The sequence below is a fragment of the Arvicanthis niloticus genome, chromosome 19 (assembly GCF_011762505.2).
Source record: "Arvicanthis niloticus isolate mArvNil1 chromosome 19, mArvNil1.pat.X, whole genome shotgun sequence".
NCBI lineage: Eukaryota > Metazoa > Chordata > Mammalia > Rodentia > Muridae > Arvicanthis > Arvicanthis niloticus.
Window position 1 is genome coordinate 52,712,558 of NC_047676.1, and position 25,965 is coordinate 52,738,522.

General features: G+C 43.4%; 2 protein-coding genes across 2 annotated transcripts; both read left to right on the forward strand.

Moving 5' to 3' along the window:
* The first annotated feature begins 37 nt into the window (after positions 1-37).
* Positions 38-7,201, forward strand: Ccnb1 (cyclin B1). The gene is made up of 9 exons (XM_034523224.2): positions 38-240; positions 712-876; positions 980-1,132; positions 2,434-2,616; positions 4,171-4,329; positions 4,551-4,787; positions 5,240-5,380; positions 5,816-5,926; positions 6,161-7,201. Exons 1-9 carry the CDS (start codon positions 220-222, stop codon positions 6,266-6,268), a joined length of 1,278 nt encoding a protein of 425 aa, XP_034379115.1. The 5' UTR covers positions 38-219; the 3' UTR covers positions 6,269-7,201.
* Positions 7,202-10,050: 2,849 nt separating this feature from the next.
* Positions 10,051-23,922, forward strand: Cenph (centromere protein H). Its single transcript, XM_034523551.2, has 9 exons — positions 10,051-10,291; positions 13,183-13,238; positions 14,204-14,252; positions 14,631-14,705; positions 17,512-17,568; positions 19,438-19,501; positions 20,082-20,133; positions 21,528-21,691; positions 23,366-23,922. Exons 1-9 carry the CDS (start codon positions 10,179-10,181, stop codon positions 23,456-23,458), a joined length of 723 nt encoding a protein of 240 aa, XP_034379442.1. The 5' UTR covers positions 10,051-10,178; the 3' UTR covers positions 23,459-23,922.
* Positions 23,923-25,965: the final 2,043 nt, after the last annotated feature.

Below are 25,965 nucleotides of genomic sequence, written 5' to 3' on the forward strand. Positions count from 1 at the left end.
CGGGATCGCCCAGGAAACGTATTCTACGGGAACCCGCAGCGCCAATGAGAAGAGAGCGAGTGCCACGAACTGACCAATGAGGAGGGAGCGGCCCGGGGTTTAAACCCAGGCCGGGCAGACTCCTCCCGGCGTGCCGTGGAGGAACGGCTGTTAGTGTTTAGCCGTGGGCAGCCAGAGGTTGGGGTGTCTTCTCGGCGAACCTCTGCTTCAGGAGGAGCCATGGCGCTCAGGGTCACTAGGGTGAGTCGGGCCGGGCGCTGTCGTCGTCGCTGTGGGAGAAGATCGCGGCGGCCAGGAGGGGGAGGGGGATCCCGGGAGGCTCCGGTGAGGTGGGGAGCTGAGGAGCCCCCACTCCATGCAGGGTGAGAAAGACCTCTGAACCCATCTGGGCGGAAGGACTTGTGGGGAGTGGGTGGTGTGCTTTCCATGGTGAAGGCCCAGAGCGAACCCTTCGCTTTCCCAGAGAGCTGTCTACACCGGAGGCTTTCTTTCCTGGTGTCCTTTCCGATGTGCATTCACCGTGTTTAGGATTGCTTGCGATTTAAGGGGAAGTTGGGTCATAGGTAAAAGATTTGGGTGGAAACCTGCTTGTCAGGGCCGGAGGCTAGGTCCTAGAACCCTTGCTTTCCTTAGTTGGGTCCCGCCTTAATTAACCCATGACTTCCTAGAGCCGCCATGGATCCTCTCTCAAGTGGTTCTTACTTCTTTCAGAACACCAAAATTAACACGGAAAATAATGCCAAGGTCAGTATGGCAGGCGCCAAGCGTGTGCCTGTGGCGATTGCTGCAGCCTCCAAACCCGGGCTGAGATCGAGAACTGCTCTTGGAGACATTGGTAATAAAGTCAGCGAACAGGCAAGAGTGCCTCTGAAAAAGGTAACTATCTTCCTTGCCCAATTAACCTGGGGAAAAAAAAAAAAAACATCTTCTAGATGTCACCCTTGAAAAAACCATTCTGTTCTCTCCCTTTCGTCCAAAGGAAACAAAAACGTTAGGTGCTGGAAAAGTTACTGTTAAAGTCCTCCCAAAACCTGCGGAGGAGAAAGTGCCTGTGTGTGAGCCAGAGGTGGAACTTGCAGAGCCTGAGCCTGAACATGTTACAGAAGAGAAGCTTTCTCCTGAACCTATTTTGGTAAACTTTGCATTTTTAAACGTTTATTTCTAGTCGGGCAGTGGTGGCGCAGGCCTTTAATCCCAGCACTTGGGAGGCAGAGGCAGGTGAATTTCTGAGTTCGAGGACAGCCTGGTCTACAGAGGGTGTTCCAGGACAGCCAGGGCTACACAGAGAAACTCTGTCTCCAAAAACAAAACAACAACAAAAAACCAAAGAAAAGTTTATTTCTTCTGACTTCATTTCACTTTGATGCACACAACAGCATTTAAATATATTATTTATTGAGTGCCTAGGAAAAAAAGCATTTTACATGCATTAACAACTCTGGGGTAAGTATTAGCATTCTGCTTCAGATGGTGGCAGATAAATATGGTGGGACTTTCGTTCTGTGCAGACAAGAGTCTCACTATGTACTTGTGATGGTTGATTTTAATTTAATTAGTTTGTAATTTTAGCGCTTCTGCTAAGGCTGGAGGATTGCAAGTTCAAGGCTAGCCTGGGCTCTCAGGGTTTGTAATCAGGAACTTGTAGTCACCTGAATAAAGATTGAAGCCTTGGCATTCTTTTGAATCAACTTCACATGGTTCTGATTAATAAATGGTTTTATCACTTATCTGTTTCCTTTGACTTGCTTTACATGCTAGTATTTAGAGTCCTTTTCTGTGTGCATGTGCCCAGTGTCAGGCCTGAAGAGAGTTCTTTGGAGCCAAGCTGGTGTTATAGGCATTTGTGCGCCACCCAATGTGGATGCTAGGATCTGAATTCTGGTCCTCATGGAGAGTATCCAGGGCTCTTTAATTGCTGAGCCATCTTTCCAGCTCCCATCCTCTCTTCAGTATTTTGTGTGTGAATACACAGTCGTAAAGGTCAGATGACTTGAGTCAGTTCTTCCCCAAGTGGGTCCTCCTCAGGGTTTAACGAAGTTGTTAGGCTTGACAACAGGCACCTTTACCTGTTTTGCCAGCCCAGTTGTTCCTACTTTAAACTGCCTTAATCTAAATTGTTTTGTTGTTGCTGTTTGGTTGTTTTTTTTAATGAGACCAGATCTTGCTGGCTTGTAGTTTGCTATAAAGACCAGGCTGGCTCCCAGATGTTGGAATTAAAGGCCTGTATTACTAAGCCTGGCTGTGTTTATTAGGTTTTGTTTTTTAAGATTGGTTTTTCCTGAGTGGGATGTGGAAATTGAGGGAATCTGAAATGCTTTTCCTTCAACAAAATGAATCACATTTATTCAGAATGACTTATTGAACTGGGGATACCAATACTGACTTTCCTTCCTATAATGTAGCATGTTTTCATAGAGTCTTTATTTTTCCAAGGTTGATAATCCCTCTCCAAGCCCAATGGAAACATCTGGATGTGCACCTGCAGAAGAATATCTGTGTCAGGCTTTCTCTGACGTAATTCTTGCAATGAGTGATGTAGATGCAGATGATGGAGCTGATCCAAACCTCTGTAGTGAATATGTGAAAGATATCTATGCTTACCTCAGACAACTGGAGGTCAGTATTGTCATTACTAACTGCAGCTAGCTTTATTAGACTCTTATTCTTGCTGTTTTAAGATCTTTCTGGATCAATATTCCTGGTGCTGGAATTAAAGGGCCATACTCCACTATACCCGGTTTGGTTTTTTTTATGTTATTTACATATATACATAGACCAGGTTAACCTGGAACTTGCAGAGATCCTTCTGCCTCTTGGGTGCTGGGATTAAAATCCTATGACACCAATTCAGCTATCAAAGATATTTTTATCAACATTGCACTTGACATTACTTAACAAATAACACTCGAAACAACTACTGCTGGCTTTGAAACACTAAAGTCACTAACCCCATGAAGTGGACTTGCCACTTTGAATATAAAATTTCTGTGTTGGAGATACCTAAAGTAGATATGTCACAGATAGCAAAGTCCTAAACGTGTAGGGTTGAAAGGGGGTAGGTGGCGATGCTAAAGCTGTCCCAACATAATAAGGCATGTTGTGTTAGTGTGCATGTGCTTGTCTGGAAAGATGGAAGTTGTTCTTTCTTAGCCTACTTGGAAAGCTTTCTATTAATGGAACTTCCCTTTTATCTTTTTAAACAAGACATTCTATAGCTAATGCAGTTTTATCAGGTTTAAATCCTTCCTGTCCCCCCAAATCCTAGGGACAGACTACAGGACCTTGTACATGCTAAACAAGAACTTTGCCACTGAATTATATCCTAGCATTGTCTTCTCAGGGTGTCATTGGGTTTTTGTTGTTGGGGTTTTGTTAGTCTCTTGTCTTTTATAATAGTGTTTCCAAGCATTGTTGTGTGGGTAGGCACATGTAGGGGTCAAAGGACAACTTTGAAGAGTTGGTTTCCTTGCTGAGTGGCAGCAGCATGTGCCCTTAATCCTAGCACTGAGGAGGCAAAGGAAGGCAGATCTCTGAGCTAGAGGCCAGCCTGGTCTACATAGTGAGTTCCAGGACAGTCAGAGCTACACAAACACTTGTCTTGAAAAACCTAGAGTTGGTTCTCCTTCTGCCTTATGTGGGTCCTGGAGTTGAATTTAAGTCAGCAGACCTTTCCCCACAAAGCTATGTTGCTGACCCCCCTCCCCCAATTCTTTGTTAACATCTGTATTTTCTAAAGTAGTCTTCAGTAAGATCTGGTTCTAAACTAGCTGTCTTCTTTATTCTTGTTAATACCTCTGAAGATTTGTGTTCTGACCTGCAGAACTGGGCTTGGTTGTTGTGATGTGTTGGTGTTGAGTTTATAACTTAGAGCAACTTTCCAGCAGAAAGTCTAAAACTTGGTGTTTTTTTCTGCATCACAAAGCTCTTAATCTTGAGTGAAAAGATCTGAGATGATGATGGGTACAGGGTGTAAGCTGCAGTAGTTCTGGCTAACCAAATGCCACTTTCGCAACAATATGAAGAGCCTGCTGTGACTGTATAAACTTTGCTTTCTTGGTGAACTTCTGCCCCTGCCCCAGAGCTATATGTTTCATGTTAGTTAACTGGTTTTTATGGACACATGGTATATGGTGTGATGCTTCTAGAATAACTGACATTTTTCTTTTGCAGGAAGAGCAGTCAGTTAGACCAAAATACCTACTGGGTCGTGAAGTCACTGGAAACATGAGAGCCATCCTAATTGACTGGCTAATACAGGTTCAAATGAAATTTAAGCTGCTGCAGGAGACCATGTACATGACTGTGTCCATTATTGATCGGTTCATGCAGGTATGTGTAATTCAGTAACTGAGAGTTCTCCAGTTGTAGTTCTGAGTATCTTGGAGGAGGGGAGGTAGACACTGAAGGTTCAAGCTAGGGTCCCATAGATGGTAGATACCTTAACTGCTGAGCTATTATTCCTAACCTAAAACCGAATCCTTTCTCGGGAGGCAAAGTGTCATTAATTGAGATGTTCGAGTACATACTGTTCATTGAACTTGCTATTGCAGAACAGTTGTGTGCCCAAGAAGATGCTACAGCTGGTCGGTGTGACTGCCATGTTTATTGCGAGCAAATATGAGGAGATGTACCCTCCAGAAATAGGTGACTTTGCTTTTGTGACTAACAACACTTACACTAAGCACCAGATCAGACAGATGGAGATGAAGATTCTGAGAGTTCTGAACTTCAATCTGGGTCGCCCTCTGCCTCTGCACTTTCTCCGTAGGGCATCTAAAATTGGAGAGGTATGGATTTCCTGAGAAATTGTTTTGTTTTTCCATATGAGAAAATACAGCTGCTAACTTAAATGTTAAATATATTTAAAAATAAATACATTTAAAAATAGCCGGGCGGTGGTGGCGCACGCCTTTAATCCCAGCACTTGGGAGGCAGAGACAGGGGGATTTCTGAGTTCGAGGCCAGCCTAGTCTACAAAATGAGTTCCAGGACAGCCAGGACTACATAGAGAAACCCTGTCTCGAAAAACAAAAAAAAAAAAAAAGAAAAAAGAAAGAAAGAAAGAAAAATAAATAAATAAATAAATAAATAAATAAATAAATAAGGCTGCTGCCTAACTACATATTATGTGGTTACTTTTAAGGCCTTCTGAGGGCAGTTGTCTTTGAGAGTCTGTAGTCACAGTCAGGGCTTTGTAAGCTATTGCTAAAGGCTTAGAGTGGTGCGTGGTCTGTTCCAGGTTGACGTCGAGCAGCATACTTTGGCCAAATACCTCATGGAGCTCTCTATGCTGGACTATGACATGGTGCATTTTGCTCCTTCTCAAATTGCAGCTGGGGCTTTTTGCTTAGCACTGAAAATTCTTGACAACGGTGAATGGGTAAGCTGTCTTACCAAACTCCCAAGCATTCGAATGAACCACATAGTGTTAAGATCACTCTACTGGTTCCTCGTATGGAAGGAGTGTGAACATAAAGGGTAACCCAAATGTTATGCTGCCATCTTAGAGTGGCTCTGCTTCTGTAGCTAGCACCCTTTGGAGAAAGGAAGCCATACCAAGTGATCTAAAACCCATCCACATCCTTGGAGGTGCATTTCTCATGTACCAGGTGCTTTCCTGACCTTGGGATAGTAAGCCATAGTTACAGTATGTGCCTAGATAAGAGCTCACTGTCTTCCAGAAGTATACATTGGCAAAGAGGTGTCTTAAGTTTCAGGTGTGATTACCATACACTGTCCACCCGACAGACTCTTCAATAGCATCTAGAAAGTTTTGAAAGCTGCTGGTGTTTTAATCGTGTTTTTGTCGTCTTAGACACCAACTCTGCAGCACTACCTATCCTACACTGAAGAATCCCTGCTTCCTGTTATGCAGCACCTGGCTAAGAATATAGTCATGGTGAACCGTGGCCTTACAAAGCACATGGTGAGTAAAATTTCAAGACTAGTTTAAGACCTTTAGTCCCACCACTGCAGGCAGGGAGAGGCAGGTTCTGAGTTCAAAGCCAGCCAGGACTCTATAGAAAGATTGTTTTTATTTTTTAAGTTAAAATATAATTGTTTCTATCTCTTCCCTCCCCAACCATCCCTGTAACCCCCCCGTATATCCCTATTGGCATGGTTTGTTTTCTTCCTTGATTGTAGTGCTTTTCTCTTACAGACTGTCAAGAACAAGTATGCAACGTCTAAACATGCTAAGGTCAGCCTGCTGGCACAGCTGAACTGTACTCTAGTTCAGAATTTGTCTAAGGCCGTGACAAAAGCTTAACTCCAATGGACTACTACACCTGCAAATGCAGTTGGCACCATGTGCTGCCTGTACATAGGATACCGTGTTTACTTGCTCTTCAATAAAGGTTGTGACTTTTTACTTTGCATAGCTTAACTCATTTGAATATGATTGCTTCTGACTTTAAGATAACAAACATTGTCAAAGAATTTAGGAGTATATTAAGAACTGCTTCTAGTTTTAACAGCTACCAACTAATGTATATATTTGTATCCTATATGTTTATATAATTCCTTCACTGTGTGTCTTTATATCATCATGCAAAGTCTTCTGTCTGGCTCTGGTTTAAACTCTGAGTCTACCAGCTAGTCCTTTGTTCCATTTTCTTAGAGGTGGTTGCCACCTTTAACCACTGTCTCTTGAGCTGCCAACTTTCAGATCTGAAACCAAGTATTTTTGTTATGTAAAATAGGATGTTCAAAATTAAAGGTATCTTTTAAAAGAATTTGCCCCCAAATCTCAATACCAACAGATAAGGGTATATTGTATATCCTGTGTAGATATAATTATGCATATATTGTCCAGGACATATTTTTATATGGGTTCATTTTATCAACAGTATTCCTTTCAGCATTCCTTTCAATGCCTATACTGATGCATTTCCTAGTGTGAACAAACTGTATGTAATATATTCAATCATTCCCTTAGTGATATTCTCTTGTTGCCCTCCATACAGTGCTTCCTAAATGCTCTTTGATGTCTTCTTTGGCTTCATGTATAGTAGCTTTCCCAGGGGGGTGTGCTTTCAATTCTGACAGCCAGATGAGTGGCTGGCACCATACCAAGGTGCCACTTCTCTCTCCTGTCTTGTAACTCCAACTGGAAAAGAAATCCTGTCTCGTTTGCTGTTTTAATTTATACATCCGATATCAAGTTGAATAAAATTGTATTGATGGCAAGCTTTCCCAATTCTCATTTGCCCATTTTGACTGTGTTGTTCGTTGCTATACAGAAACTTTATGTGGCTAATAAACATCTTCCTAGTTCTAGATTTTTAGTCTTAAGGTCAGCCAACTCAGAAGTATACATGCCTTGTAGTCCTAGCATAAGGGAGGCAGAGACAGGTGGACTTTGTGGGTTCAAGGCCAGACCCTGTCTCAGAAAAGGTTTTTTTCCAAAATGCTTTCTCCTTTAGGTGTATATTCCTTCAGTATAGTATGCATGGTATGATGGACACCCGTTTATCACTGTGATTAAAAAAGCCTTAAGTGTAATCTCAAGTGTGCATATCTGATCTAAATGGTAATAATTAGGATTTTTTTTTTTTTTAACTGAGTTCTGAGTCTTTTGGGCACACGGGGCTTGACTACTTTTTTTTGTTTGTTTGTTTGTTTGTTTTTTTGGTTTTTTTTTTTTTTTTTTTTTTGGTTTTTCAAGACAGGGTTTCTCTGTGTAGCCCTGGCTGTCCTGGAACTCACTCTGTAGACCAGGCTGGCCTTGAACTCAGAAGAAATCCGCCTGCCTCTGCCTCCCAAGTGCTGGGATTAAAGGCGTGCGCCACCACCGCCCAGCGCTTGACTACTTTCAAGTACTTGATATTTAGTTACCAGTGCAAGGTTTTCCCTATATGCTACACTAACTTGGAGTAGACCTGCATGTGTCTCATTATTGTATATATGTTCATAAATGTATATAATCTCAATCTGTATGATGTTACTTACATGTATATAATTTCAGCACTATAGCTGTTTTGGATTGGGCCCTTTCCCCATGAGTTTACCCTTTGTGTTAGCATCATCCTTGTTAAAGTCTTGTTTATGCAGCCTTGTTGACACATCATGGGTGTAGGTCCCCTGACGTATGGAGGAGACACAAATTTCAAGCAGTCTTCCTCACCCTCTGGCTAACACTCTCCAGTGTTCATAAGTGCAGGAGTTGATGCCTGAGCTGGGGTGGGGCAGGACAGGATCATTTGCTTTGCGTTTCATAGATTGGTTTTCTGTGGGTATAAGGATGAATATTTCGAATGCAGTGCTTGTATGAGCTATCTTTCCAGGTGGCTTGGGTCTCTCATTCCTTCCTCACCTTCCTAAATGTTGGGCTGCCTTTTCCTGCCTCTGCTTTGCTTCTGTTCTGTGAAGGGAGTGGTAGGGATTCTAATTCAAGCCTCACACAAACCTTTGTAACAAGTTGAGATACACTTAACAGCTCATGTAGAGGTTATATTTTTAGTTTGTAAGTTTGGCATAAGATGTTTTTGATTCTATTTGCCACCCACTCCCAACTCCCACCAAACTCTTCTCACATCCATCCCCTTCCAACCCAATGTTATGCCCTGGGGTCTGAGTTTGAACTTTAAATGACAACTATAGTACTTTGATTACAGAACAGTGTTAACCAATAAGCATGGTATGGCTCCAACGTGGGGAACCACAGTGAAGGAGCACAGCCTTTCCCTTCAGAGAGCTGCTATTTTGTTCTGCAGGGATGCATCCCTCAAGTGATCATGAAAAGATTACTAATGAACCAAGCATTTGTTTGTACAGCATTTTCTCCTCAACATCAAGGCTCAGTTGTAAACTGTCAAGTCAGAAAGAAGACACTTGGGAGCACCCAGTTCTCAGGGTGATTTCCAATCCAAACCACACTTGCCCCAAACAACTCAACATGTTCTCTGTCCCATACTTACTGTGTATCCTAGGCTGGTCTCAAACTCAATGCATTCTTGCCCAACCTCCTGTTCCTAGGATTGCAGATATCCTTCCCTGTTTCTGATAGAATTTTCACTGATAGCAAGATGGAGTACCAGTGCAAGAATTTTTTGTTTGTTTTTGTTTTTCGAGACAGGGTTTCTCTGTGTAGCCCTCCAGTGCAAGAAATTAAAGGTTATGTTTGTGGCACAGTAAAGTCTGGAGAGCTTGTGCCAGCTCTGCCTCCTGGTTATTTCTCCACTAAATTGGACCTCAGGAGCTGCAATAGGGATTGGGGATGTTGAAGGAGAGACCCTAGATTTGTTCCTAGTACAGCAAGGAAGTCTTTCAACACAACACTGCAGGAGTCCATGACTTGGAAGGTGGAGGATTGCTAGTTCAAGATCAGCTTGGGTTGCATGAGACCCAGCCTCAAAAAATTTAAAGGGAGAGAGCAGAAGCTAAGAGATGATTTAGTGGTTAAGAACACTGGCTCTGCCGGGCGGTGGTGGCGCACGCCTTTAATCCCAGCACTTAGGAGGCAGAGGCAGGCGGATTTCTGAGTTTGAGGCCAGCCTAGTCTACAGAGTGAGTTCCAGGACAGCCAGGGCTACACAGAGAAACCCTGTCTCGAAAAACAAACAAACAAACAAAAAAAAAAAACCCCAAAAAAACACTGGCTCTTTTGGAGGACCCAGGTTCTATTCCTAGCCCCCACATCAAGTGGCTTACAACTGCCTGTAACCCCAGTTCAGTAGGGAATCTGATACTCTCTGGCCTCTGCAGCCACCTGCACGAACATAGTTCACTTATCCCACCCTCCAAACCCTGACCTGGAGTGTAATAAGAGCACCTAGACAGGAGGACTATTGACATCTGTTAAGGCCAGAGCTTTTCCCGCTCCGGGCCACTCTAAAGATACAGCTTAAGTTATATCCTAAGTTTTCTTGAGGTGCCAGGCATGCTAGGTAAGCGTTCTACCAGTGAGCCACGTCTCCATATATCCCTACCCAAAGGCTTCGATTCCAGCGCATGTTGGTGAAAAGTCTTAGCTAAAGGGATAGAATCAATTCTGGGAAGCCTGGGAAAGGAACGCAGCACGGTAACCACGGCAACCCGCCTTAGATGGGAGAGGCAGAAGGTGGGACTCTGGGCGGAAGGGGCGGGACGAAGGCGGGTAGGCATTTCCGGGAGTCAATTTCGTGGCGGGAAGGACGGGTTGGTTATTTTCTGAGAAGATCAAGCCTGCGGCCGCTGCAATGGAGCAGCGGCAGGAGAGGCCTGTGGCCGGGGCTGAGGCCTGCGGAGAGGAGCGGGGTCTGTCTCAGGCCGCGGAGGAGCGCATCGAGGACCGCATCAGCCTGCTGCTCAGGTGCTCCCGGCGGGCATCCGCCCTCACTCGGGAGGCCCAGGGTTCAAAATCAGTCTCACTGGCTGATTTAAGGCTCCGAGCCTTGCGGCACTATCAGTGTAACCGCTTTAGGCCGGTGGGGAAGAGAGCCGCAAAGGACACCTCCCCTCCGCGCAGAGAGAAGATGGGGCTGGGGTGGGACAGTCTGCGGAAGTGCGTAGCCGGGCTTGCGACCCGTCCTCCCGTCCTGTCTTGCCACTGTGGTCCCTGCTGGCTGAGCAGTACAGCCGAGGCACGTTACAGGAGAGAGGAAGGGAGGGGAGCACAACCCGCCTTTGGGACTAAGACCCTTTGCTGTCCAGAAGCTCGTTTGTTTATCGTTCTACTAGGACAATGATGCTCTCCAGTCAGCAGTTTCTAGGGAAAATTTGGTGTCAAGGAACTTTAGTGTAAGGCCTGGACCAAATCTGCCCTACTGCCTGTGATGAACTCTTCAAACTAAGAACAGCCAGCGTCGGGTGTATGCGAAGCAAGCGCCTTAGGGCCCAGTTACAGCATAGTTTTTCCGTATTTAAATAGGGGTAAGAGCCAAAATATTCTTGTAATACATGAAATCCAAATGTTAGTGTTTATAAAATTTATTGGGACACAGTTTCCTGCTACAAGGGCAGAGTTAAATTGTTTTAAAACAGCCTACATGACTCCCAAATCTCTAATTATTATCTGGTTCTTTACAGAAAACAAAAAACCAAACAAACAAAAACACAACAAGCCGGTTGTTTGCAGACCTTTAAAACTCATAACAAAGAGGCTTGTTTTAAATTTTTGAGACAGGGTCTTGTGTAACACTGGCAGGCTATAACTATGTATGCCAGGCTAACCTTGAACTTGTAGCAATCTCCTGCTTTTGCCTTCAGGGTGCTAGAATTATAGTCATTAAGTCATTAATTATAGTCATTAAAGACCATGCCCAGACATGTCTATCTATAATCATGACAACTTCATCCCATTTCAGCCAAAGAACAAACTATTTTTTGAGTGCATCAATACTGTCAATTCTACCGTAATCTACACTAACTTGTGACGGGATTGTTTTGGCAGTAGTAATGACTGAACATCTTAGGCAAGCACTCTAAGACTGAGTGCCTTTTGACACAACATCTAACAGCCCTTTTTGACTTTTTATTTTGAGCTTGAATTTGATAAGTTGCCAAGACTGTCTTAGAACTTACTGTGAAATACTGGCAGGCCTGTACTGACCTTCCCATCCTCCTACCTCAGCCTTCCAAGTGACCAGGATGGCTAGCTGGAGCCTAGTGTTAAGTTGTTTTCATTTGGAATTGTGTCGTTAAAAGAACTTGATAGCCAGACAGCAGTGGTGCACCCCTTTAATCCCAGCACTTAGGAGGTGGAGGCAGGAGGATCTTTGAGTTCAGGGCCAACCTGGTCAGGAAGACCAACAGAGCCAACTAACCTGGACCCTTGGTGGCTCCCAGAGACTGAATCACTAAACTAAAGAGCAAGCACAGGCTAGACCTAGGCCCTTCTACATATGTAGCAGGTGAGCAGTTTGGTCTTCATGTGGGTCCCCCAAACAAGTGGAACAGGGGCTGTCCCTGAGCCTGTTGCCTACCTGCCAGGGCTATATAGTGAAACCCTATCTTGAAAGAAAAAAAAAGAACTTGTAGTATAAGCTTTCTGTCAGGTGTTTCTTAGCTGTCCATATGGGTCTCCAAAGACAAACTCTCAGGACTATGTAACTGGCACTAGAAGCAAGTACCATCTTTCCCAACTACTTTTTATATATTTCATGTTTCATTTTGGATTAGGAATAATAGAACTAGCCGGGCAGTGGTGGTGCATGCCTTTAATCCCAGCACTTGGGAGGCAGTGGCAGGCAGATTTCTGAGTTCGAGGCCAGCCTGGGCTACCGAGTGAGTTCCAGGACAGCCAGGGCCACACAGAGAAACCCTGTCTCAAAAAAAAAGAAGAAGAAGAAGAAGAAGAAGAAGAAGAAGAAGAAGAAGAAGAAGAAGAAGAAGAAGAAGAAGAAGAAGAAGAAGAAGAAGAAGAAGAAGAAGAAGAAGGAGAAAGAAAGAAACTACTAAATATTATTTGGCTGTCCACAGATTTTTTTTTATTGACCAAAATTTTTTTTTTTATTTTATCATTTTTAATTTTTTAAGATGTATTTTTGAAGCTGGGTAGAGGAGGTACATGCTTATAACCCCAGCACTCAGGAGGCAGGGGTAGAAAGATATCTATGAGTTTGAGGTCACTCTGGTCCACAGAGTGAGTTCCAGAGCAGCCAGCTACATAGAGAAATCCTATCTCAAATAAAAACATGTATTTTCATTATTCTTAGGGTGTGTGCATGCATGGGTGTGTGGTGTATGTGTGTGTGTGTGTGTAGCTATGTACATGCATGGGTATGCCCTTGGAGGCCAGAGGTGACAGATTCCTGCTGGAGCTGGAGTTGCAGGTGATTGTGAACAGCCCAGGTTTGGTGCTGGGGACCAAACTCAGATCCTCCTACAAGAGCAGTAACCACATAATGGCTGAGCCATCTTTCCAGCCCCTCCTGGAAATATTACAGTGTGTGTGTGTGTGTGTGTGTGTGTGTGTGTGTGTGTGTAAAGCTGGTAGGGTTTGGGGGCTTCATCACTTTGGGCTACCTACCTATAGAAGTTTTCATTAGCCATGGCTAATGAATGTGTAAGAATTCCATTTTTAACTTTTTCTCCAAGGTGCTGTTTCCCCACTGTCTTCCATTTTCAATCTTCTTCTTGTTAACTATTTTAAATAAAGCGAGGCTGCATGAGAAGACTTTGAAGTCGCTTCGTTTATTGCCTGATGACTATGACCACCATCCATAAACACTTTTCCTATCTGTCCTCTTTTTCCGTTTTCAGGCTGAGAGCACAGACAAAACAACAGCTCTTAGAATATAAGTCCATGATTGATGCAAGTAAGTCACTTAATTTTCAAATAAGCTTTGTGAGTTTGCTGAATAATGCTATTTGTTTAAAATTTTATTTTTTATTTTATGTGTATGTGTTTTGCCTGCTATATGTCTGTACTCATGAAGCCAAAGAGTATATTGGGTCCCCTGGAACTGAAGTTACAGAGGTTATGAGCTACCATCTGGGTGTTCTCTACAAGCACTAACTGCTGAGCCATCTCCAGCCCCCAGATGAATGGTTGACTTAGTTAGGGTTTTACTGCTGTGAACAGTCACCATGACCAAGGCAAGTCGTATAAAGGACAACATATATTTGGAGCTGGCTTACAGGTTCAGAGAGCCAGTCCATTATCTTCAAGATGGAAGGGAGCATGTCAGCATCCATGCAGGCATGGTGCAGGAGGAGCTGAGAGTTCTACATCTTCATCTCAAGGCTGCTAGTGGAAGACTGACTTCCAGGCAGCTAGGATGAGGGTCTGAGAGCCCACACCCACAGTGACATACCTACTCCAGCAAGGCCACATCTATTCCAACAGAACCACTCCCTGGGCCAAGCATATACAAACCATCACAGTGATATTCTTGGGAAAGAAAATCAGCTTTACAAGAAGTGGTTTTTCTCAAGCATGTTGACTTTAATATCAGCACTGGACAGGTAGAGAGGGTCCAGTCTCTGTTAAGTTTGAGCCCAGCCTGATCTCTATATTGAGTTTCAAGCTAGCCAGAACCACACATCTGGAGAAAAGAAAATTATGAAGTGTGATAGGGCAGCAGCAGCACTGATCAGTGGTTCAGGTGAGTGCCTGCAAGCCTGATGCCCTTGGTTCATGGCCTAGTGCCCACTGACTCTAAAGGAGAGAACTGTCCTGACAAGTTGTCCTGTGATTGTCACATATGCTTCCTGGTATATGTACACACTAGATATTTATTTAATAAAAGTGTTACTGACTTAAAAAACTTTTTACTTGTAGATGAAGAAAAAACTCCAGAACAGATTATTCAAGAAAAACAGATTGAATTGTATGTCATATTTTACTCTTTTATTTGTGGCTTTTACTAAGATTTAAGTATATGATCTGTGTTCCAGGGCTGTCTTTCTTTTCCTTTATGATTCTACATAAAGAAGTCAGGCCTGAGTTGGGAGTGTGGTGATTTGCAGTGGAGTATTTGGTACTAGGGGGAGGTTGCATTTCTGCTGTCTGGTGTGTCTTACATGGTCTAGATGCTTAGCACGAAACTCAGCTCGGCTCACCAGCTCTGCAGACAGGCTCCTGTGTGGTGGGCTGTAGTTGTCGTCTGTTCAAATGAAGATGTTCAACTTTCTCCCCAAGGGTTACTTTGTACACAGTTCAGTAACCACTTTGACATTGCTGAAGTTTGTTCATGTTTCTTTAATAGTAAAATTGAAAACCTGGAGAATGAAATTGAAGATGTAAAAAGTAATTTTGAAGTGAAAAGTCTTGCACTGAGCAGGTAATTCTTACTTTACTACTAATGGTAAGAATTAGGGGATGCAAACCTGAGTAACGAGGGAAGGTTGGGGGTGGAGGGTTTAAACTAAGCTGAATTAAATGATTAGAAGCCAAGCATACTGACAAAAGCCTATGACCCCAGCACTCAAGAGGCTGAAGCTGGAGGGCTATGAGTTCAAAGCCAGCCATAGCTACACAGGGACAGCCTATTGTTAAATGGGGGAGGCGGGCTGGGGTTAGTTGGAAGGGCATATGTTTAATCCCAGCACTGAATACAGAGGCAGGTAGATCTTTTTGAGTTCAAGATCAGCCTGGTCTACATAGCAAGTTTCAGGACAGCCATGTCTAAGTAGTGAGACCCTGTCTCCAAAAAGAGGAGTAGCAAGGAAAGAAAAGAGGGAGAACAAGAAAAGATGGTTGTGGAATGTTACAGAAGCCGTGGGAGAAGTTGGACTATTCGTTAGCATCTTCCTTTGAAGAAGGTCTGTAAGATGGTGCGTGACCCTGCACGAAGTTTATTGACATTAAAGTGCTACACAGATAAGTTTGTTTCAGTAACTGTTAATACTTAGAAGAATTGTCATAAAGTTGGTCTGATTTGGCTTGGTGTTTTGTCTAGGCCCAGACTGGCCTAGAAATTGGTCTATAGTTCAGATTGACCTAAAGTTCCTGCCTCAGCCACCCAGGTTCTGGGAGGAGAGAAGCCACTTCCCTTCTTATGAAGTTTAATTACTGGCTTTGCATTTGTGTTTTGTTATGTTTTGTGCTGTTTTGTGTTGTGTTTTGTTTAGAGATAAGTGCCTAGGACTGGAATTCATGAGATTGCTTTCTCCTCCAAGTTCTGGGATTATAGGCGTATTGATCATGTTTAGCCCTAGATGTGTGAATGTAAATATAATATAATATAAATAAAATATAAATTTAATTTTTATATTCATTTAAAAAGCAACTAGAGGCCGGATAGTGGTGGTGCACGCCTTTAATCCCAGCACTTGGGAGGCAGAGGCAGGTGGATTTTTGAGTTCAAGGCTAGCCTGGTCTACAGAGTGAGTTCCAGGACAGCCAGGGCTACACAGAGAAACCCTGTCTCAAAAAAAAACAAAACAAAAAGGCAACTAGAGCAGGCCAGGGAAATGGTCTGGCAGGTAAATGTACTTGCTGACAAATCCCATGACCTGAGTTTGATCCCTAGAATCAACATGGTTGACAGAGAGAACCAGCTCCCACAGGTTGTTCTGTGACCTCTCCACCTGTTCACGCACGCTGCCATGTGCACACACGTATACACACACACACATATACACTTATGCACACACATGCACATACATACATATGCACACACATAAAAGAACAAAGTAATTAAAGCTATTTTAACTGGTTATGTAGAGAGGGAAACAAGAAATAACTCTGTTACCACTGCAGACTTAATTGTCCGATTCAGGTTGGCCTCCAACTCTAGATCCTCCTGCCTCAGACTCCTGAATGGCAGGAACTATAGGCATATACCCACTGTTCCTGCCTGTGTGTGTACGTGTGTGTTAGAGACAGAGCCCAGTGCCTTGCACAAGCACATTGTGCCTGCTTAAAGTGGTATCCTTTAACAGTTCACAGTAAAGCTGGCACGGTGTCAAATGAACCTGTATAAAGAGGTAAGGCAGGAGGACAGAAATTCAAGGTCATCCTCAATTACACAAGAGTTTGAGGCTAACCTAGGCTACATGACACCTTCTAGGACCTTAGGGAAAAGGATGTAAAATTTCCATCGATAGCCCTGGCATCCTCAGCAGGTCCGTACTGATGTCTGTGAGGCCTAGCTGCTTCCCCAACTCTGCACCACAGTGAATAGCTGAGGATCCATTCCAGTCCACGCCTCAGCCTGGCCACACACAGAGTGACAGGCCATAGCCTCTTCCCTTTGTTGTTCTTTCTTATTTTCTTGTTTACTTTAAAGCATTTCCTGGGTTTGGAGTGATCTTGGTGGCTAAGAGCACACACCGCTCTTGCAGTCAGTCCCCAGCCTGGCAGCTCACTGCTGCCTGTAACCCCAGCTGCAAGCCCAGCCTGGCAGCTCACTGCTGCCTGTAACCCCAGCTGCAGGCCCAGCCTGGCAGCTCACTGCTGCCTGTAACCCCAGCTGCAGGGGCTCTTACAGCCCTTTGTTCTCTTTATTCATATGCAGACATGTACATGTATATATATAAATAAATAATAATAAAATATATTCTTAAAAACTATATTTCTGGGGCTGGAGAGATGGCTCAGTGGTTAAGAGCATTGACTGCTCTTCCAGAGGTCCTGAGTTCAATTCCCAGCAACCACATGGTGGCTCACAACCATCTGTAATGGGATCCGATGACCTCTTCTGGTGTGTCTGAAGACAGCAACAGTGTACTTACATAAAATAAATAAATCTTTAAAAAAAAAAAAAAAAAAAAAAAAAAAAAAAAAAACTATATTTCTGCCGGGCGGTGGTGGCACACGCCTTTAATCCCAGCACTTGGGAGGCAGAGGCAGGCGGATTTCTGAGTTCGAGGCCAGCCTGGTCTACACAGTGAGTTCCAGGACAGCCAGGGCTATACAGAGAAACCCTGTCTCGAAAAACAAATCAAAAAAAGTATATTTCTCATGCCATAGTGTTTTTAAAACACTGTTTTGTATATATCTGAAGGGAAATGAATCTTATTATACATAGAAAACATTTTAATGCTTTATAAGTGTTACTCCTTCTGTATAATACAAGCTTTTTTCCTGTAAGATGCCATTTTTGTTTTTGTTATTTAATATTTTCTTTTTCTTTCTTTCTTTAGGATGAAACTTTCAGCTGCACTTCAAAATGACATGGAGAACTCGGGCCCCGAGAGTAGGTATGACGTTTTTTCTCCTGGGTTTGAAAAAAATGGGAACAATAAGGGAGGTGTGCAAACTGACTTTAGACTGTGACTCCTTAAAGCACGTGCGTGGCCCAGGGGTGGTGGTGCCCCAGGGATGGAGGGTGGCCCAGGGGTGGTGGTGCCCCAGGGGTGGTGATGGCACGCCTTTAATCCCAGTGCTGGGAGGCAGAGGCAGGCCTTTGAAGTTTAAAACCCTCCTGGTGGATATAGTGAGTTCCAGGACAGCCAGGTCTATACAGAGAAACCCTGTCTTGAAAAACCAAAAAAAACCCAAAAGGGTCGGGGGATGTAGCTGTAACTCAGTGGTAGATGTCGTAGTTCACATGTGTGACTTGTAGGGTGTATGACCTGTGAGGTGTATGACATGTGGGTTGTGTGACGTGTGGGTATATAACATGTGAGATGTATGACATGTAAGGTCAGACCCAGTATGAAAAAGGTGGATGGAAATCAGGAAGGAAGGAAACAGGTGCTGGTTCTGCACTTTGTCGGGAAGTGTTAATAAAAGCTCTGGAAATTGTAAGAGTCTTGCCTCAGGACACACCTCTGATCTCTCTTCCCAAAACTCTAAAAGTCGTGTGGTATGCCCTCCCGTGAGCACCAGACAAGTTGTGAGGTGAGTCTGGGCACCTCTCCCATCTCGGTGTCTTTATTCAAGCTGATTTGTAATCTCTTGATATTCCTGCTGGCTCATTACAGATCCTAAGCTTTAATGTTTCCAGGTCAGGTGTGTTGGTGCATGCCTTAATCTCTAGGGAGGTAGAGGCAGAGATGGCTCAGCAGGTAAGATCACTGCTGCTCTTCCAGAGGACCAAGGTTCAATTCCCAGCACCCACCTGGTTGCTTATAACTGTCTGTAACACCTATTTCAGGGCATCTGATATTCTTTTCTGGCCTCTACACATATTTGATGCACTTATATACATGCAGGTAAGACACCCATACAATAAAATAATATTTTTTTTTTAAATGCAGTTTAATGTTACAGGAGCAAGTTCAAGATAGACTCCCTGTCCATATGGGCCTCCTGAGACCAGAAAGCTCAGACAGGCCAAGCAAGGTCTGTGGTGTGTTTTGAAGTTTACAACTATTAAAATAACTTGAATGGGGTCATCACTAGTGTGGACATCTCCAGCTCCTGGGGTGGCAGTGCCTTACATTCCTATGTAAGCAAGCCAAAGCCCAACGTAAACAGTAAAACAAGTCACTTGAGCAGTCCTTGGCTCTAGAAAAGCATTGAGCTGCTGGAGTCTGCTGTGACCCAACACAGACCTGGCCTGCTGAAATCAAGTTAGTAAACTTTGGCTGATTTTTGTTGTTGTTGTTTGTTTTGTTCTTTTTTTATTTTGAGACAGGCAGGGTCTTTCCATGTGGCCTGAGATGGTCTTGAACTAGTTATATGGTACAGGGCGGCCTCAAACTCAAAATCCTCCTGCCTCACCTTCCTGAGAGGAATTCATGACTTGTGCCACTGTGCCCAGCTCATGCAGTCAGGGATTGAACTAGAGCACAGTTCAAATGTTTTCATTCTAGCCAGGCACTCTGCTGACTGAGCGACATTCTCAGCCCCAAGAGTTACTAGTTTCTTTTGTATTACTTTGCATGGATGGGTGTTCATGGGTGTGTATGCTTGTCTACCACATGCGTGGAGTGCCTGCAGAGACCAGAAAAGAACGTTGCATCCCCGGAACTGGGGTTACAATGCCACTGTTGTGAGCTATCATTTGGGTGCTGGGTCTTCTGCAAGAGCAGTAAGTACTCCTAACCACTGAGCTATCTCTTGAGTCTCAAGATTAATTGTTTTTAGCTAAAGTGCACACGTTGTATCTGTTTCCTTTGCAGTGTGCTCACTGATGACATGAAGCACATATTAAAGCTACAAAAGTTAATCATGAAGTCACAGGAGGTAAGTAAGCTGGCACTTTGGCTGCTTCTGTGACTTTGCTTTCATCTTGCCAGGAACAGGATTGAGATGTTCGGTGGGACTGGGGGACTGCAGATCCATCTGCTCGGGTGGTTTTATCAGAGCTTATTTTTTACTGATGTTACAAACTACCAACATAATTTAAGTGACTATCTCCTTCTTTTGGCTTTGTGGAAATAGAGGAATTAAAACGCCAGCTCTAGGCCAGGTGTTGCTACATACGTGTACATACGTGTACCTGTGGACCTGGAACTTAGGTGGAGACGAGGATCTAGGAGTTGAGTTGTTCTTGGTTCCAAAGTGAGTTGAGGCTAGCCTGAGCTATTTAAGACACCATCTTAACAAGATAACTGGGTGTGGTGGAACACGCCTTTGCCTTTAATCCCAGCATGCAGAGTTCACAACCAGCTGTAACTTGACTTTTCAAAATAAAAAACACACAAACAAAAGCAAGGATAAGGGAAATTGGAGCCTAAGAAAATTTGACTGTGTGGAACTTAGTTGTATGAGTATTGTAAACTTAACCATTGAGTGACATGCTTTAATCTGCATTTTAAAACAGGAGTCTTCAGAACTGGAGAAAAAGCTGCTTGATGTCAGAAAGAAGAGACTACGTATGTAGAATATGTTTGTTTTTCTTACAGTTGTATGAGTGTGTGTGTGTGTGTGTGTGTGTGTGTGTGTGTGTGTGTGTGTACAGTGCCACCCCACCCTCTCCTCTCTGATCCCTGAAACAGTCGCTACATATAAGGCAGGAATTTTATGTTCAGTAGTTTGGAGGCCACGGGCTGACTCCTAGACAGCATTGATTGTCTCATTTGTTACAGATTGGAGTCCTCACAAATTTACTAAATCAAGTATTCTAGGTAAATCATCTCACCCTTAGATCATGAAAACTATGGGGATCTATACTGCCCTTTTAAAAGAAAAGCACAAGAATATATCTATGTGGGAAAAAGCTACCTAATAATAAAGTTAGAAAAGCAGGTGTCGTGCCAGGTAGTTGTGACACACACCTTTGGCCCCAGTATTCAGGGGCAGGCAGATGTCCTAGTTTGAAGCCAACCTAATTTACAGAGCAGGTCCCAGGGCAACAAAGCTATACAAGGAAACAGGAAGAAAAGCACATATCCCCAAGGGATATTCTCCAGTGAGTGTAAAACTGAAAATGGATAAGTATTTATAAGAACCAAGGCCTGGGGATTTAACTCAGTAGAGTTTACCCAACATGCAAGAAGCTGTAAGTTTGGGCTGGACATTCTGGCACACACATGTAATCCCAGCACTTGAAAGAGAGAGACAGGAATCAGGAATGTTTTTTTTTTTTTTTTTTTTTTTTTAATGTATGTGATTGTACACCTACATGCCAGAAGAGGGCATTGTATCTCGTTACGGATTGTCATGAGCCACCATGTGGGTGCTGGGAATTGAACCCAGGACCTCTGGAAGAGCATCCAGTGCTCATAACTAATAAGCCATCTCTCCATCCCTGAGGATTGGGAATGTAAGGCTAACTTGAGCTACATGAGATTCTGTCTCAAAAAATAAAAAGAAAAATAGAAACATCAAAATAAGTAACTTCATGACTAGTATAACCAGGAAATAACCAGTTTTATAGTCTTTCATGCATGCTCCCTATTTGTAAAGTTGTGCATGTGTTTAAGTAGGTAAGTCAGCTCCAGGCCAGTCGGGGCTACTTAGATCCTGTCTTTTTAAAGTTTTTTCCATTTTATTTATTTATCTCATATATGTGAGCACACTGTTGCTGTCTTCAGACACACCAGAAGAGGACATCGGATCTCAGTACAGATGGTTGTGAGCCACCATGTGGTTGCTAGGAATTGAACTCAGGACCTCTGGAAGAACAGCTAGTGCTCTTAACCATTGAGCCATCTCTCTAACCTGAGAGATCTTGTCTTTAAAGGAAAAACAAAAACCATGTGTGTGTGTGTGTCTGTGTTTGTACACACATATACATGTATCATATTGTTTATTTTTAACCTAATAGAATTAAAACAAGCTTCAAGAACTAAGCTTTTAGAAGTACAAACCGAGAAGAACAAACAGAAAGAGGATGTGGACAAGATGGAGAATTCTGAAATGATAAAGACCTTGAAAAAAAATCTACAGATGGAGATAAAGATTACTACAGTTATTCAACATGCATTCCAGGTAACACTTTTATAAATTAAGAACAGAGGTTGCTGGACATGGTAGCACGTAGCTATAATCAAAACACTTGGGAGAGAAAAGAGATCAGGAGTTCAAGGCTAGCCTGAGCTACATAAGATTCTGCCCCAATAAAACAGAAATGGTCTGGAGAGTTGGTCTGTTGGTTAGGAGCACTGGCTACTCCTCCAAAAGACTTGGGTTCAATTCTCAGTACCTACATTGCAGCTCACAACTATGTGCATGTAACTGTAGTCCCGGGACCTGATCTCTTCTAGCTTCCCATAAAAAGATAGAAAACAGTAATCAAAAAAAAAAAAATGTCCGTCTGTGTCCCCCAGGGTTTCTCTGTATAGCACAGGCTATCCTCAATAAACTCACAGAGATCCACCTGCCTCTGCCTCCTGACTGCTGGGAGTAAAGGCATGTGCACCACCACCCAGCAAGTGTCCTTTCTTTTTTTTTTTTTTTGGTTTTTTGGTTTTTTGGTTTTTTGGTTTTTTTGGTTTTGTTTTGTTTTTTTGTTGTTTGTTTTTCAAGACAGGGTTTCTCTGTATAGCCCTGGCTGTCCTGGAACTTACTCTGTAGACCAGGGTAGCATCAAACTCAGACATCCTCCTGCCTCTGCCTCCCAAGCAAGTGTTCTTTTTATAGGCCAATATTTTTAATATTTTTGTACATGATGCTTATTCTCTAAAATTTTTCTGTTATTGTAGTACGTAACTTACTATCATTGAGCCACATTTACCAAAACATGACCAAAAGTTTCATTAATCATGATCATAATGATTTTATCATCCACTCTTTGTCTGCCACAGAAAATCTTTTCACTATTTCAGAGGCTTAAACTTTGATGAAATAAACTCTTCATCTCTTTTGAAAATAAACATTGGTTCAGTGGTTAGGAGCTTTGATTGATCTTCTAGAGGGTCCAGATTCAACTCCCAGCACCAACTGGAGGCTTACCACTGTCTGTAACTTCAGTTCAGGGAAACCCAACACCTTCACTCAGACTTACATGCAGGCAAAACACCAATGCACGTGAAATTACAAAAGGAAAACATTAGTTATGGTTAAGTTACTGCTTCACCATAGAGGGATGAGCGTGCAAAGAAACATTGCAAAGCTAGCCCTGATCTCAGGCAGCAGTACCATCCTGTAGTCTGGGGTAGCAGCACAAGTATTCTTAATGAATAAAAGCTATCCCGGGAACCCATAGGTGAACACTGGAAACATCACTCAGCGTTATGGGCAGCAAGGCTGCCGCCCTGTTGACCGTGGGAAACTGAGAATGGAGCGCTCTTTTTCCTCGTGATCATAGTGCTGCAGACTAGTCATATTAGCTCATAAGTACTAGATGATGCTAGTTCAAGCATGCTGGGGACATAGCTCAGGTGATAGTGTTCATGTGGCAGGCACAAAGTCCTGGCTGTGATCCTCGGCCCACGTGAGCTGTACACGATGGCAGGTCCTTGTAATTCTAGCACTGAGTAAGTGGAGGCAGAAAACCTGAGGCTATCCTCAGCTGCAGAGGTCATGCACAGCACATTAGGTTCAGGGCCAACCTAGGCTACACGGAAACTGTCCAGAAAAAAAAATCAGGAAAGGATTTGTTAAAATCTTGTTGAATTAAGTACTTAGATTTTTATTTTTTATTTTTTATTTTTTAAAAAACAGGGCCTTATTTTGGGGAGTAAAACCAACTGGGCAGAGGATCCTGCCCTCAGAGAGACTGTGCTGCAGCTGGAGAAGAGTCTCACCACACTATAATAGGAATCCCGTCTTGACATTTTAAAGTTGGTTTTGTGCCCAAACTGTCATTTAAATAGCTGAGTTTATGAGAAATGTAAATAGTGTTTTTGAAACCCTTCTGTTGCTTTAATTTTGGGGTCTTCAGAGGATGTTAAGACACAGAATCTTTTGTTTTAAATGTGCTCATTAAAGTGACTGGCATACTCTGCAGGAGTCTGAACATCATAGCCTTGGAAAGAAGCACCTGGTCCTGCTGCCACAGAATGTGTACATTTTTGCAAATGTTTTCCGGTAGTCCCTTTTGGAATATGCTTGTGCATCTGTGTACTGGTTTGTCAGCCAAAAATTAGAAGTGTCCCAAGTGTATTTGTTAAGTAAGGTTGTGACTTCTTTTCTCCTTCTCTATTTAGCATGCATTTTACTTTTATAACTTAAGGAATAAAAAGAATAAATGTTACTGCCTTATTAACTAAAAAAGAAAACTTGCAGGACTGGAGAGATGGCTCAGTAGTTAAAAGAGCACTGACTGCTCTTCCAGAGGATCCCGGTTCAATTCCCAGCACCCACAGGGCTGCTCACAACCATCTGCAACTCCAGTTCCAGGGAATCTAACGCCCTCTTCTGGCCACAGCCATGCACCAGGCATGTGTGTGGAGCACATACATACATGCATGCATGCAAAGCACACATATAAAAAACAAATCTTGTAAAAAATTTAAAAATTTCCCTCTAACCACTGCTCAGGAGATATCAAAAAAACAGAACATGGAGTCTATAAGAGGGAAGTAAGAACCCCAGTCTCAGGAGCTCAGGACAGACGTGTATTTCTGTCCTTGTCAGCTCATCTGGTCATTTGGGGCTTGAGTTGAGAGAGCAGCTACACTCTGAAGTGTGCCATGCAGGAACTTCCAAGATCAGTCCAGTTAGTTACATGAGCAAAAGGCCACCACACAAAACTACACAAGCAAACCGGAAGCTGCTTGGGAGAGGTGGGCCAAGCACCAGTCACAGAAATAGACTTCTTAATTAATTAATTAATTAATTAATTAATTATTTATTTATTTATTTTGGTTTTTTGAGACAGGGTATCTCTGTGTAGTCCTGGCTGTCCTGGAACTCACTCTGTAGACCAGGCTGGCCTCGAACTCAGAAATCCGCTTGCCTCTGCCTCCCAAGTGCTGGGATTAAAGGCATGTGCCACTGCTGCCCGGCAAATTTTTTTATTTTTAAAAAAGATTTATTTATTTTTGCTGGGCAATTGTGGGCAGAAGCAGGCAAATCTCTGTGAGTTCAAGGCCAGCCTGGTCTACAGAGCAAGTTCAGGACAGCCACGGCTATACATAGAAATCATTTTCTACAGTAGAGGAACTAAGTTTCTGAAGCATGGAAGAAAAATGGGCTTTTTCTTTTAAATTTTTATTAAAGGGCAGTTCTCTGAATTTGAGGTTAACCTGGTCTACATATCCAGGTGACAGGCCAGCCAGTTGGGGTTACATAGTGAGGCCTTTCTCAAAAATTAAAGTTAACTGATTCATCTCCCATTGAGGTCAACAAGGCAGCCCAGTTAGAAGAACGTATCCCACAAACAGGCAACAGCTTTTGGGATAGCTGCTGCTGCAGCTGTTCCAGACCCACATGAAGACCAAGCTGCACATCTGCTACATATGTGTGGGGAGGCCTACATTCAGCCCATATATGCTTTTTGGTTGGTGGTTCAGACTTTGAGAACCCCAAGGGTCCAGGTTAGTTGACTCTGTTGGTCTTCCTGTGGAGTTCCTATCCCCTTCGGGGCCCTCAGTCCTTCCTATTCTTCCATGTGAGTCCCCAAGCTCTATGCACTGTTTGGCTGTGAGTGTCTGTGTCTGTATGAATCAGCTGCTGGGTGGAGCCTCAGAATGAGAATATTACAGCAGAAGTGGGCACACCAACTGCTAACACTTCCAGCATGGTTATTGGAAAGGATGTGCCCGTAGAAGGGATGTGGTTTCAGTGTATGTAAAACAAGGGACTGGTGACCAATTCATCATGAGGATGACGGGAGAATGCCCACTAGAAAACAAGCCACCATCAAAAAGGTATCAAGAGCACAGTAGGCAGGCAGATGGAGGAGGGCAGCTAGAGTGGGCAATCAGACGGAGGAAGGCTCCAGTTCTAGCCAGTTAGTGGGTGAGCAGCTAGCACTAGTAGGACACAAAACTTTGCACTTTTCCCTCCCTGGTACCTCCTCCATCCCCTGACACAACATACAGTTAACCCATTATTGGCCTAGGGAACTTGCAGCTTAAAGCCAGCCTCCCCCATGGTAGCATTTTAAAATGTTATACTACTCAACACCAGTTTTGACTTTATCGATAAATGTACGGCACTGAGCTGAGAGACAACCAGGTGTCTGGTTGAACGAGCTTCAAACCCCGGAGACCCTTTGAGGGACGGTAGTCCGTTTGGTTCTGTTCTTGGCCCCCTGGCTCTCTCAGCTTCCACCCTTTACCGCTTCACAGCCCCTCCCTCAGAGAGGTTGGGAGGTC